The sequence below is a fragment of the Larus michahellis genome, chromosome 1 (assembly GCF_964199755.1).
Source record: "Larus michahellis chromosome 1, bLarMic1.1, whole genome shotgun sequence".
Taxonomy (NCBI): Eukaryota; Metazoa; Chordata; class Aves; order Charadriiformes; family Laridae; genus Larus; species Larus michahellis.
The window spans coordinates 127,396,859-127,411,917 of NC_133896.1; the positions used below are offsets into that span (position 1 = coordinate 127,396,859).

General features: G+C 36.8%; 1 protein-coding gene across 1 annotated transcript; it reads left to right on the forward strand.

Annotated features, from left to right (window-relative positions):
* The first annotated feature begins 1,396 nt into the window (after positions 1-1,396).
* Positions 1,397-14,778, forward strand: FUNDC1 (FUN14 domain containing 1). The gene is made up of 5 exons (XM_074603363.1): positions 1,397-1,537; positions 3,531-3,687; positions 5,529-5,604; positions 12,408-12,536; positions 14,131-14,778. Exons 1-5 carry the CDS (start codon positions 1,507-1,509, stop codon positions 14,206-14,208), a joined length of 471 nt encoding a protein of 156 aa, XP_074459464.1. The 5' UTR covers positions 1,397-1,506; the 3' UTR covers positions 14,209-14,778.
* The last annotated feature ends 281 nt before the right edge of the window (positions 14,779-15,059 follow it).

Genomic DNA, 15,059 nt, shown 5'->3' on the forward strand with positions numbered 1-15,059 from the left:
GTTACCTTTTGTACAGCCTTGGCCCTGTGAAGGAAGCCAGGAGAGCATTTTTTTTAGTTTTGTTGCATGCTGCCTTCCACTGCATAACACAATCCAAAATCTTTTGGGTTTTTTTTTGGACAAACCATGAATGTTAGAAAAAAAGATTGTTATTCATTTATCAATAAAAGTCAACAAGCTTTTCATTATTGATTGGGAAATGAATATCAAACCCCACAAATTTTATGCTTAAACATGAAAGTCCAAAGATCTTAGGTGTTTGTCAAAACAAACGGTAAGACAAATTTGCATTCCATACATTAATAGATTTATTGAAAATCTTAAGGAAAATAATGTATTACCTAGTTCTGTCTGGCATACTCCTATCATGATGTTTGTGATAAAAATCAGTTACTAAGCAAACCACAATTTTATAACTAACTTAAATTTCACATGCTAACTTCCGTCTCAGAGCTGATTTAAGAAGTACCTTCACGTAGAACATATGTTAGGGTTTTTTTTGTATGTTTCTTAAGGCTGGTGCAATTAAGGGGTTAATTAGAATCTCAAATGCTTAGCTCACATGTTGCGAGATGTCTCATTCTATAAAAAGAGCTTTACGACATGGGAAAAAGGGGTTTTTTTTCATTATAATTGCCAGTCTTGTGTATTGGCAGCATGAGAGTCCAAATGAGAGACTGTAAACGTTTTTAAACAATCCGATTCCAATTTTCTTTTATTATTTGTAATAATTGAACTCTCTTGTGTTCTTGATGCGCATATTGCCACAACGTTCCTCAAGCTGTACCTAACTGTGTCAGCTACCTCTACTTTATGGCTATAAAGGTTGTATGAGGCTGCATACAATAAAAACAAAATAAAAGCAGTAAAATACAATTGTGTGGCTTTTAGCCCACCAAAACGACGACACCACTGAAGGCAGGAGTAAACTGGGTTGGGTCGATTCTAGATTTCATTTTTTTTTAAAACGTTTCACGGCTCGCGTTGACTTTAACCTTTGTTCTTTGAGGGGCCTTGCACCGCGTTTTCTTTTCTGGTTATTAATTTTTATGGGGCGCTTAATGCCCACAGCAACGCACGACGCCTGTTTCCGAACGTTCCCCCCGCCCCGAGCTGCGTGCGGCCTGCTGTCCAGCCACCTCTGCTGCCACCTTTTTACTCACGAGAGTTATTCTGAGACTTTTTGAGGGCCTTACACGTTTCATAAAGGTGAATAACCCTCCCACCGCACAGGCAAGAAGGCCCAGGCTTCCAACCCTCCGGCCCACCACAGACCCCGCCGTGAGGGAGGGCGGCCATTTGGGCGGGGGCAGCGGCGCCCCGCCGCTGCCCCCGCCCAAATGGCCGCCCTCCCTCACGGCGGGGAACTGCAACCCCCACAATCCTCCGCGGCGCCGCAGGGAGGGGGGAGGAGAAGGAGACACCCGCGAAGCGGCGGGCGCACGCGCACTTTGTGGGCGGAGCGAAGCGGCCGCGGGCCCGGCTGCCCTGTCAACACCAGCCAAGATGGCGGCGCGGAGACCCCGCACCGCCTCAGGTCAGTGGGCTCGGGCGGGCTCAAGCGGCGGCGGCTGCCTCCACCACCACCGCTGCTGGTGGCCCCGGCGCTTCCCCCCTCCCGGCCTCTGGCTTCTAGGCGGGAGCGGTATGATGGGGGCGAGGGGGAAGCGGCAGGTCTGGGGGTGAAAGCCGCCTTAAAAGCGAGATGCCCTCAGAGCAGCAGGGGGACGGACGGAGGTGCCGGGCCCTGGCGTCGGCGGGGCCCCTGCGGGGCTCACCGGCGAAACGAGGGGCCGTTTCTCCTGCCTCCCTCGTCTCCGCATCTTTTAACGTGCAGATCTTTTAAGTGCGTTGGTTTGGCCTCACGGTGTAACCACTTTTTTGTACAGGCACAGTTTTACGTGCGTGAAGAGTATGTATAATGTTATCCTGCAAGGAAAGTAATATTGATTTTTTTTTTTTTTTTTTTTTTTTTTTTTACTAGTAGAAGATGCTCTAGCGCTATTATTTTCCATGCAATGTGTTACACTTGTGTAAGGTTTGATTTGAATAATATTAATTTTGGGGCAGAATTAACGATCAGTCTCTGATGGTGTTTTTATGTTCTCCGTCTAAAGAATTTAAATGGTTTGTACTTGATACCTCAAAGTTGGAAAAAAAGAAGATTGAATAACAACTTTTTAGCATTATGGGTCTTGCTATTTATGTTTTAGTACTCACTACACTTAAGTGATAATAAAGGGAAAGAATTCATACCTACGTGTGTGTTTCATGCATTCTCTAACCGTTTAGCCATACTTTTAGTATGACAAAAAAAAATTGCTGACACTCTTATATAAGAGAATGTTTATATCTACAGCCTTTTGTTGCAGTTCCAGGTAGTAATTTAACTTCTCTTCCTCTCTGGAATGTCCCAGCATCATTACTGAACTTATATTTCACCTTAAATATATTTATTTAACTGCAGTGGACTTTAATTCATGTGTGTATGTCCACAGAACTATGGTATGCTTTTGAAATACTATTTTTCTTAAAAAAAGATTTAACCATCTCTTCCCTTTGATGTTTGAGTGTATATGGTATTTAGGATCTTTAATTTGAAGTTGTAGGAGGCCTATTTTTAAAATGTTGACAGAATTGTACTGCAAGTATGGAATTTAATTGAAGTTCCAGCTTAATCTGTTTTATCTGTTGTGGAAAAGGAACAGAAGTGTCTATTCTTGGCTCGTTAGCATATGCTAACATCTAGCCTTTTGAGGAAAACACTAGACCGTAAGTTCTCAATCTTTCAAAGTTTTGGTCTATCCAGAAGAGATGTGTGTGCGTTCTATTTAAGTTAGATGTGTTTCACGTTGCTTAAGATCATAAAAGCAACTGCAGTAGGTCCGATGAAAGCCCAGCATACTGTGTCTGAAAGCCATCAGCTGCAGGATGATCTAAGAAAGATTTACAGGGTAAACATGTACTGATACTTTCTCAGAATGTTTTTAATAATTTTCATCCCAGGACCTCATTAGCCATGGTTGTTGTCTTTGTGTCTGACAGCCCTTGGTAGATTATTTTTTTTTCCCTTTTGGTTTGTTCTGTTGTTATTTGGAGTCCACATCAGCTTTTGGTATTTATAGCATCCTGCAGCGAGCTGTTTCACAGGTTAACTGGGGCTTCTGGTGGATGCGGGGTGAAGGAGAGGAGAGGAAGACTTCCTTTTTTGTGTTGAAGCAGCTACCTTCTAGTTTCATCTGATACCTCTTGGTGATTCCTCTTCACCTTTTCTGTGTCGGTCATGGATTTTGTAGGTTGTACCTTCCCTATAATCGTCTCCTCCTTACCTTGAATATTACGGCATAAAATCTCAAAATCCTGAGCTGCTTGACCATAGGTAGCCTGTATGCTGCAATTTAAACCATTGGATGAGCCACTTAATACCAAAAATGGTTCTGCTGATGTTTGGGGCTTTTTACATAGGTTGGTACTTTTACTGCATAAGTGAGGAAATAACTTTTGTCTTTTTTTTCTTTTGTCTTTTCAAGAACACGACAGTGATGATGATTCCTATGAAGTGTTGGATTTAACAGAGTATGCACGGCGTCACCATTGGTGGAATCGTGTGTTTGGCAGGAATTCAGGACCAATTGTAGAAAAATATTCCGTAGCTACCCAGATTGTGATGGGCGGCGTGACTGGCTGGTGAGGGAGCATCACTTTTCATAACTGTGCTAGACCTTTTACTGTGTTAGAAGACCCGTTTCCAAGGCTATTTAAAGCAAATACATTTATCTTCTCTAACGGGATTTTCTTTATCATTGATCAAGATTATTCACGTGTGAACAATTTCTTAACTCATTACTCTGACTCATCATTCTGAAGTGTTTTGTAGTAGAACACCAGTTATCTAAGCGAACTTGTACCAGTTACTGTGAACAGGATTTAGGGAAATGTCAGAACTCTAAAAGTACAAGGAATAAGTGGAGAATTGCTGCATATAACTTCTGTTTGTATGGAAAAGCATATTTCCTTACTAGTATAGATTTAGAAACCCAGTTATGATATTATGGCTGAGACATATTTTAAAGGTAAAAGAGATGAAGGAAAAAAAATGTGTGGCACAATATACTTTTAATTCAGAGCCCCATTTTGTAGAGACTTTTCCCTCTAAATTCAGCTGAAGCCATTTTGAACAAATTAACAGTCTGCTTTCATGTTAACTGAAGAGAGATACCACATGCTAAAACAATTCATGGTGAAAGCTAGACAGTAAAGATGAGAACTTAAACTGGAAAATACGACCACAGTCTTAGCAGCTATGTCAAGGTATTTGTTAAAAATTAAGTTCAGTGAAAAACAGCATTATGGTAGCACAGTAACTTTTAAATCAGAATTATGCAAGATTTTGGGGATGAAATAGACTAAAAATGAAATTGTCGTGGCCAGGCTCAGTATAGCTTTGAGGAGCATAGGTTTAGCTTTCAGTCTTGATTTTTTTATTTGCCTCTGTAGCCTTAAAATTATTTTTAAAAGTTAGATGTGTATACATAAACTCTGAAGCTTCTAGGGAATAGTTCATCTGGCATACATAAAAACTGGCTTATTGAAAGATCTGGAAACTGTATATTTCCATATGTGTAGATGTATATACCTCTGTGTGTGTGTTCATGTATATAAATATGAATTCACCATTCATATGCAGAGAGAAAAAAAAAAAATCCCCTCTGTGTGTGGGCTGGCGGGGGGTGGGTCAGACACCAGCAGAGTTGCCCAGAGAAGTTACGGAGCCATCAGCCTTGGAAACATTCAGCGCTTGCATGAGTTAGGACCCTGAGCACCTTGATTTAGCTCAGAGGTTGGATTGGACATTGCTGCTGGCCCAGTTTTGGGAATGCAGCTGGACCAGATGACCTCCAGAGGTCCATTCCTGTCTAAACTGTTCTATGATATCAATATCTGTGCTGTTCTGTATTTGACGTGGGAATGTTTGGAGACTGTGAACAAGATAATTAATTTTCTGGTTGCCTTGCTCCATTAAAAATAGACTAAGGCCATGTCCCAGCAGAGTGGCCCTGCTGATTTTAACTCTTGTGGTAGGGGTGTAACTTCTTTTTACCTGAGATATTTAAGTTATGGGTTGTGTAGTTAATATAAATGATGGTATAATATATTTACTTTCCATTTGGGAACAGTTATAATGCCACTTTTGTATTATTACATTGTGCTTTATTAACGTGCTACGTTTAATAGCAGCATACAGCTTTTTTGTGTAGACAAGGTCTGGAGATCTCAAGCTGACTTTAAAGGGGCCATCAGACAGCCATGAACTATCAACCATTACTTGTGTTGTCTTGTGTTAGACATTATCAAGGAAATATTGTTTGTATTAAATATTCTGATTTTAAAATTTAAAAATGTGAAATGATACACTTGCTTTGTTAAATGACAAAATAGTAATAGTTGTAGTTGGGAATTTTGGAGTGTGGCATTGTTCAGCCGACAGCTTCATTGGACTGGGTTTTTTTTTGTTTTGTTCTCCTAAGGTGTGCGGGATTTTTGTTCCAGAAAGTCGGAAAGCTTGCAGCAACTGCAGTAGGTGGTGGCTTTCTTCTGCTTCAAGTATGTAGCATTTCATGCTTTATAAGTTGGCAAATGTTATTTACTAAACAATAGGAAAAACACAGCTGTTAAGTAAAATTTAATTAGGAAGGCTTCTTATCTACTTCATCTTTTTGGTGTTATCAGTCAAAAAGTTACATTTCAGCTTGAATATTGTGTACAGAAGAGACATTGCTAAAAATCAGTGATAAATCAGAATCTGCTTTATCCTGTAAAATAGTTCGTAGTAAGCCAAAAGAAATCTCTGTGCTATGTGTGATTCAATATTGCCGGGAGCTGCCTGTAAGGCGATGGTTAGGGAGATAAAGGAATTTAAGCTGTTTTTTTTTGTTTTTTTGTTGTTTTTTTTTTTTTTTTTAAATAGGTTTGAGAACTTTATCAGTGCTTTAGAAGAAGTAGGCTGCTTTGGCAGTTGCTTGGAAGGCTTGCGTTGGTCTCATTATGAAGCCATGTTTTTCTCCTTTCTCCCCATGTTGTATTTACTAGTTGAACCTCTGGAGCTTTGCTGATTTTCGATAGCTTCATTGCATTCCTCTGTTCAACTGGATTTCAAGTCCAGAATTTTTTAATGATGTTATCTGGCATGCCCATTTGCATTTTTCATCAGATATTGTGGTTAAGGGAGGACATATTTCCAAAAAGCCTTTAAATTAGATGATGAAACTTTAAGTGAAGGAGAATTTAACATATCCTTCTGTAAGATGCCAAGTAATTCTTAATTTTTATACTGGCATTTTCTATGTCTTAACACCTGGGAGCTTGTAATTTTTCCTCAAATCATTCTAGAAGAAACAGACTAGTGCCTACTTAGGTTCAGTAACATACCATTTTTTGAGACAGAATGTTAAAGATACGTATATTTTCTTTTATTCTTTCCAACATCACCATGGAGGGTTTCTGAAAGGCATATCCCACTTTTGGTTATTCCTTTGATTGTAATGGTTGTTACAGTCAACCGTTCATCAGGAAGGCTTGGGTAGTACCTCTGATTGCTGCATCAGAGGTAACGCATCAAAATGTGACAGTGTGTGAAATACTCTTATTAACTTTCTTCATTATCATGTCCTCTACTGGTTTGGGGTTTATTTTTGTTTTTTGTTTTTTTTTTTAAACCCTGTGCTAAACATCTAGCTGAACTGCAGCACTCTACGTGAGAATGTATGCTCTTGGAATTGTTTGGTTTAAGTTGTTTTCAACAAATACAAAGTGTATTTTATTTTGAATTACTCAAAAGCAAGCATCAACAACAATGTAAAAAGTCGAAGAGAAATAGTTTTGATTTGAAGCTTTTAGAGTATTAACATTCGTTCCACTTCACCATTGTGCACTGATGACCTTTTTAAATCTGGAAATCACTGGCTATTGGGCTTGTACCTAAACATAGGGATGAATTTTACAAGAGTGTGTAATCTAAAATGGTTCAGAATCATCCAGATGTAAATTTGTGGCAAAATGTGCTATGCTGGCAAACGAATCAATTTGATGGAGTACTCTGGACTTCTTTAGCCCATAATGTGTGTTTCTGGATCATGAGCTAAGAATTAAATCTTTATATACACACAGTGGATCTTGAAGTACTCTTCATCCTTTTCATCTAGTTGACTTAAAGATCTGACTCTCTCTTCCCATGTTGTATGCCTTTGGTTTTAATTCTTTTAATAACATTTCTTATCTAAATATGACTGAAGAGCCTACAGAACAGAGGCCTGGTGTCCAGGGGTAACAGGCAGAGTGTTGCCTGCAGGTGCCTTCATTAGTACTTCTGACTGCAGGAAGCCAAAAAGTCAAAATTAAGACCTATAGACAAAGGAAAATAGAAATTGCTTAAAACACGTTACTTGTGCAGTATTTTTGCTTGTTGAGCTGTGAAGCTTTGGGAGCTTTCCTGTACATCAAATAGATTTGCTGTGTGTTTTAGTGTCTTGATTTCTTAGTTGATCTCATTTACAGTGTATCTGAAAAGGAATATTATCCAAGAGGAAAAATGAGTTGCATATTTTGATTGAGTTGTCTATATCTTTAATTAAGTAAGATCAGATTCTCTTGGAAGGGAATGAAGTAAATGCCTTGGTCTTTCATTTTAATTCAAAACGTTTTGCATTTTAAAGCTGAGTCATAAATTCTATAGTGTAATTACATTTCTGTAGTCTTTAATTTTTTCATTTAAAGATCACACATCGTGATTTTAATTTCCCTATGAATACATGTTCAGCGCTTCCCCTGAGTGGGCAGAGGAGCGTTTCAGCACATGACTAGAAACTTCCTTTTTATCTGTAAATTTCTCTGAAGTTGCAGATGTCATTTCAACTGCTGATTGCAATATTGACGTTGTAATTACCTGCTAAAAAAGAACTCTACAGAAGGCAAGATTCTTGGCTAAAGCCCATCTAGTGAAACGTTTCAGTCCTGAGATTAAAAAAATTCATTTTTTTTTCTTCAGCGTGTGATGACTTCATCTCAAGAAATCTAGTAAGAAACCGAAAGCGATATATTTTTGGAGTGGCAGTTTGTACAAGAAACAAAAAAGATTTTTCAGATTTTTGTAAGTGATCTAGAAATTTTTCAGCCTTAATACAGATTGAGCGAAAAGTAGTCTGAGGAAAAGAATAAAAATGACATTAAGGAATTTACATAGTTTTCAAAATTAAGATCTATTATCACATCTTTATGCTGGATATTTCAACAGCTTAGTTTGATCAATTAACTATCCTTTTTTATTGAAATAGATGTATTTCTTCAACTGTGTTGGTATAAGATCAGTACCTATGCACTATATTAAGGAAATTATAATTCATTTCTCATAACAAGTAATTTTCCTTGTATAACTTCTAGTTTATGCAGCACAGTTTAGTGAAATCCTGAAGGTAGGGATGTATGAACTCATGTGGTTCTGCTATAATGAATTAGATAAAAACAAATGTTCTTAACGAGCACCTGTTCTCTCTGTGTTTTTAAACTCCTCTATCCTTAATAATGGTTTCATTGCTTTTTGCTCTGCAGTCAACATACAAATTGCAGGTTTTTCCATTGTGTGTTGACTATTATTTAATCATAAAACTGTATTTTTTTTCAGTTATTTGTGCTTTCACTAATATAGTTTGCCTTGTCCCATTAATATGCCACTGATGAATTCAACTCAGTTCTTCATTAAATTATTTTCTAACTTAAGAAAAATGAACCTTTGAAAACAACACAAGAAGCAAAGCAAACTCTTAAGGTATCCTTGTCTATATATTGTACAGGGGGTTTGGTGATACCATGCCACGATGATGTTGTGGCATCTCAGTGAGTGGGGGGAGAACAACACGCTTCTGGGGGTGGGGACTTAATAAGAAGGAGTTGGATTTAGTTTTGCGTTGAATATCCCACTTCACAGTTGATGCCTGCAGACTTTGAGTGAACATTCAGTGAACAGCTGAAGCAAATGGTAGTTGAAAGTTAGCCTTTTAAAGAAATACCATATTTCTGGCAGGTTTTGACAGGAAATGGAGGGGCATCATTTCTCTGCCTTTTTAAATTGGAGTAGTTTCACTGGTTACAGTGGAGCTGCACCAGCAGATGGTGGCTGAAGATACAGCCTCTGCAGTTTTAACTCTTGAAAAAAAATGTATCGTTTCTCAGTCCCTCCTTACCTGTATACTGAAGTTAGAGACTTGTCAGATCTGCTCTGGAAACTGCTTGAGTGTGACGGGGATTGCTACCTATCTAAATACCAGATAATACCTAATAGTATACATGACTTCTCAATGCTGCGCAGGCAGCTGGGCACAGGGACCTCACATGTACTTTCTGGGCTTGGTTGGGTGTGTTTTAGTGTAAGAGATTTTTGTCTTTGAGGAAATTAAAACTCTCTTATGCCGTCTTTCCATATACATTTTTTTGTTTTTAAATGTGTTTTGCTCATTACTTTCAACAATGTTTCGCAATAATGAAGTACTTGCATGCCTCTCCAGTATCATCCCCAAAATGAGGTCTTCCCTTTAGATCTTTCTTTTCTTTGATTAGTGTAGAGAAAGAAGCACGTATTTTTAGTATTCCTGAATGGATATATTTTTTTCAATTGCCTTTTTGGAAAAAATCCATTATTTTTTCAACAGTTCTGGAAGATCTTGAACAAAAATAAATTTTACTGATGTGATATATGAGGGGGAGAGAGAGAGAAATATGTATATAATATATATTTCTATATATATAGCTATACACCCCCCCCGTATATGGCTCTTTTAAGAATATATATATGTATAGACCTATGTGACTCTTCAATATATATGAGTATGTAACTCATAATGTAACATTATTATTTGCTCAGTTATTTTAGGGGCTAGTTTTAAAAATACTAATGAACTTTAAGAATTTGTGTTTATGTAAATTTACTGTTGTAAGCAAAGAGTTTTTTTATGAGATATTAGGGTCTAAAAATTGAAGTCTTGTCTCACCAACATGTGAGTTCAGTGGGATTATTTCTACGCTTACACACAAAGTTATGTAATTAGTAGGATTGCAGCCAAAGTAGATATGACACAGGCTGTGACTGTCACTGCACTGAAGTACAGTTTGGGTTTTTTTCTTCAGTTATAAATTTTATATTCAAAACATTGTCCTCGGTTGCTTATTTCATAGATGTGTACAAATACTCAAAAACAGAACTTAAGATCTATGGTGCTAAGTTCAGGGAGAAAAGTAGTATAATTTTTATTGTGTAAACTTGAATTTTGATTCAAATGTAAGTTGTACCTACTGGAGAGCCAAACAGAACTTAATTAAAAATTTCTGCCTTATCTTTGTAGTGGATGGATAACTGAGCTAATTAAACTAGTCTTGATGAAATGTATTTTTTTTAATTTTTGGTTTTGGGGTTTTTTTTCAAATTTTTTAAAATATTTTTTTAATTTTTTTTTTTTTTTTTTTTACAGACAAGCAAATATATTAGCATTTCTTACACTGTGTTGGACTTTGTAGATCAGTCCATATTTAGTTTTCAGTTTTGTGAGTTAGAAGGCACCAATTCAGTGCTTGGACCTTTTTGAAATTCTTGTGGTAATGGTAAATTCATAAAATAAAAATTTCCCCAGTGTGCAACATTTTTTTCTTTCCTGGTATGTCATCCAGTGGCTGGATGTGCAACCAGTACAGCTTTAAAACTGGTTTCATGTTTTCATACTGTACAGACAGTCCTTAATTAGCTATCCCTGCCTGACACCAGTGCCCGTGTGGATAAAAGGTTTTACAATCGACAGGAAAGGTCAATGAAGTTGTTGTATTCTGAGGTATGAAGTAAATGAGAGTATAATATTAAATAAGTTCATGTTGTATTTGTCCAGTCAATTGTTTTTTTAAATCTTGAGCAAAAATGGAAACTGAAGCTTACTTTCTTACAGAGGTGGTCTTTTAGGAGCATTGTTTTGAATTCAGGCAAAATCTGTCTGACATTTGTTTCATTTTAGGGTTTTTTCAGGATCATGAAATTCTAATTTGTGGTGAAATATGTTGCTTAATTATTGTGGCTGTTGTAAAACAAGCTAGGTCATCTCATTTTAGTTATTTGGTAGAAAGAACTATGTGAACGTCAAAATTTAGTGCCTGTAAGCCATGTGAAACATTTATTTTTATGCCAAACCTAATAAATGGTATATTTAAATATCTGTTCCACAAAAGTTCATTATCTGTGGCTTTTATTTACCAGGTATACTGTTTGCATAGAATGCTGTTACATAAGTTACATTAATTTGCCAAACATGAGCTTAAGAATGACCTGAGAAATCTCAGTTCTTCATAGAGAGTTTTTTGTATAACAGTAATTTACCTGTAAAGTTAGTGGTCTATATGTTTGTTTTAGCAGTTAAAATAAGCAGTAATCCTTAGTTTTGATAGTTTTCCCTCTTTTTTTTCCCCCCAACTAATGAGTTTTTTGTTTTAACTGTTCTCTAGAACATGCAGTAATTGCCTGATTTCTATTTTTTTTTTTAAGCTATGATCCTATAAATATTTAAATCTATTTCTTTTGTGAATTATCTTAGGGAAATTGGTGGGAGTGTCAGTGTTGGTCAAGTAACAGAACATCTTACTTTTTTCCAGTATCAAATCTTAGTAAGAGAAATAAGGGGATTGGGATGATGATTAAACATCCTAAAAATCTCATGGGTGTTGCTTAAGTTAAGCATTTGGAGAGTTTGAGTGTAAATTGCTATGAGCAATCCCCCAAAGCGCACCCATTTTGCTGATGTTACAGAACTTCTACTGTACACAGGCCATGTTATTTTTCTACTTACTGGCTTTTTTTTGTAGAAAGTATGAGAATTCTCTTTTATTGAATACTTTTTTGTTGGACAGTTTAAATGATGTAGGATAAAATAACAGTTTTCAGTATTTCTAAGGATGATTCTGATTAGCCTCAGATACTCTGTCACAAATCAGAATTCCACAATTCTGAAAGAAGCTGAAATGAAACAGTTTTTTCATTGTTGTCCCATCGATGTGTCCTTTTTTTTTTTACAAGTAAAGTTATAGTAAATGCTGAAAGAAAAACATTGTTATTTAAAGTTTTTATAACTAAAGAATAGATAACTAGTAAAATTAACAAGAGTCTACTGAACTTTGCCATTGATCTGATTTGAACTGCTGTTACTGTGGAAAATATTAGTGTCTGAAGCAGAGTACCTGCTGTAATTGGAATAATATCTTTCTGTATCTGTAATTAAAAAAAAAAAACCAAGAAAAAAAACAACTTTGTAGGCACTAAGATACTGTATTTTGACTCATGAAATGTTAACTACAACTGTACTAAATACTCTCTATTTTCCTAGATTGCTAGTCATAGTGGATATGTACAAGTTGACTGGAAGAGAGTTGAAAAAGATGTAAACAAAGCAAAAAAACAGTTAAAAAAGCGTGCAAATAAGGCAGCGCCTGAAATCAATACTCTAATTGAAGAGGTAAGTCTATGGTGATAAATTGTTTTCTACCAGACAGTTTTTCTTACCTTCCATTGCAGGTCATGATTAGTTGAAAATGCAGGTGCAAAACTGGAAGGCATCAGAAATGGTCTGGCTGTATATTTTATTAAAAGTTATCAGACTGTACTCTCTTTTATTCATTTAGCTTTCTATTTTGTTTATTCTTAAAGATGACACACAAACTTCAACATTAATCCATTTTTACAGCTGATACAGCTTAGGGACTGCTATTGGCAGATTCTTGGCTAGTGAGAAAGCAGTAAGGTCATGACACGGTAGAAAGTTGAGGGTGTTGTGGTTAAAACATGGTAGCTACAAAGACAAAACCCAAATGTTCTTAGACTGCTGATAATGCAATTACTTGGTTGGAAAAGGCTGACCTTTCTTTCTGGAGAAAAGCTATAACCACTTCCTAACTAGAGTTGTGGGTTTTTATCTCATTTTTCTACAGTTTGAAGAATATCTGTCTTCAGAATCTGTCAGATACTATGTTGAAACGAGGTAGCCTGTGATACTGATCGGTGTCACTGAGGCTGTTTCATTCTGTCATTTGAAGACTTTTATTTAATTGTTTTATCTTTTTTTAAAAAAGTACGTTTAGCCTGTTTTTACGTATTTTCAGATTTCATACAGACGATCTAAGTTTCTTTCTTAGTAAGTAAATCCTGACATGGAAAATGTTGCAAACAACGTAACAGCAGCCACACTAATGCTCTGTAATTAAGAGCTTTGACATCTCAGATTTAACCTGTGTGGAGTTGCACGTAGGTTGATAAAAGTTACCTTAAATTTTAACGTGAAGCGGAAGTTCAAGAGAGATGGCTTCCTAGCTTCTTCTGTATCCCAAATAGCTTAACTTGTCCTTCTCCATCACCCCGCAAAAATGAGTGGGACAGCATGGTGTTTTTGGTTGTTTCCTTTTTTTTTATTTTTTTTTTCAGATTATGTTACTTTCTTCTAATTGTGCACTAGTAGCCAATCTGAAGTGTTTGAAGTGGAGGATTTATGAAATGTCACGTTTGATACAACGTTATACTCTGTGCTATTACTTAATGGAATACTGTATACAAATGTCGTTGTACATTAAGTGCTTTTTGTAGCATTAAGTTGTTAGGAAACTGGCTCATAATGGAGTGAAGCGTATTTCTTTTTTTTTTTTTTTCAATGATCTAATCTTCCAAAACCCAATATTTTTTTAAACTTTTTTCATGTAATTAAAACTGAAGTGATGGTAGTGCTCATGCTTTTTTGCCAAGGGATCTTTTGTAAAATATCTGTCTTGTTTTAATCAAAACAAGAGTGGTGTTGGCATGAAATTGCTGTGACAACTCCTTTGTATTTTGACTTTTAAAATGCTAACAGTGTTTTAAATATATCGTTAACGAAAGCTGAGAGTCAGTTTTCACTCCATTGGTGCCAGCAGTTGCCACCTAGCTTTATACGTTTTTAAAAATATTGTTTCCCTCCCTACATAATTTTAGTATTCTTGTTTCCAGGCAATTGTGATAAGTATTCAAGGTTACAATCAGACACAAATGACTCAGTTCTTTACGAATATTATTTTTCTTCTCAGTCGACAGAATTTATCAAACAGAACATCGTGGTGTCCAGTGGATTTGTTGGAGGCTTTTTGTTAGGCCTGGCATCGTAAGGACCTGAATCGTCTCTTCCCGGTGGCATTCGTGCCGGCAAAGAACAGTTGTGGTGACGCGCTGTCTTAAAGCAGTGTGGGTCACTGGGCCTTCCAGAGCAGGACGAGTGGACTAGCTAGACAGCTTGGAAGCGCTTACATTTCAGGCTTTTGCCTCTCGAAGCTTGGCAAAACTAGGATTTGCTGAAAAACTGTGCAGTGTGTGCTGCTCATAGCATTTCTGGGCAAAACTGGTTCATCTTCATCATGACTCTTTTTATCTATGACCTTTCAAGATCTAGCATTTTTTAAGATGTTATTCTTGGAATGTAGATATGTAACCATACTTTAAGAATGAAAGCTCCATTTCTATGTTTTCAGTTAAATGTTGTTTATTTTAAAAGTATATTTCTTCATGCTGTAGTAAATAGTATCAATGACTACATAATGTATATGATACTGTAGTTTCAGCCTCGTGGCTGTCCATGTTCTTTGAAGTCACTGCAATAATCTATCAATCTGTAATACCTTTTTACAGAGTATTAAATAACAAAGAATCATGAGCTTATTAAAGGTGAAAATTAACTTTGACTCTGGCCTTTGTGTACGCAGAAAATAAGAAAGTCTCATGTTTATAGCCTGCAGGCATCTGGTACAAATATTTGCAGAGATAGTTGTGTGCTAAGTAAATGTGTGTATCTGTTATTTTTCCCAGATGTGTAGACATGTGTAAACTCATTCAGTAGTTGGGGAGATGACGAGATGAGGCTTCTGTCCAAGCGCTCTGCAAGGGCTTGGTACTTTGTAGGGCTTGGTAGGATGTCAGCGCGATGTGCCTGGAACAAACTGAAGGCTGCTCTTGCAGTCTGTTT

Excerpts from the sequence above, each read along its gene's own strand:
- FUNDC1 (XM_074603363.1), top strand. The coding sequence starts at position 1,507 with ATGGCGGCGCGGAGACCCCGCACCGCCTCAG. Across the intron at positions 1,538-3,530 it reads GAGACCCCGCACCGCCTCAG|AACACGACAGTGATGATGAT; the intron begins GTCAGTGGGCTC and ends TGTCTTTTCAAG. Across the intron at positions 12,537-14,130 it reads TCAATACTCTAATTGAAGAG|TCGACAGAATTTATCAAACA; the intron begins GTAAGTCTATGG and ends TTTTCTTCTCAG.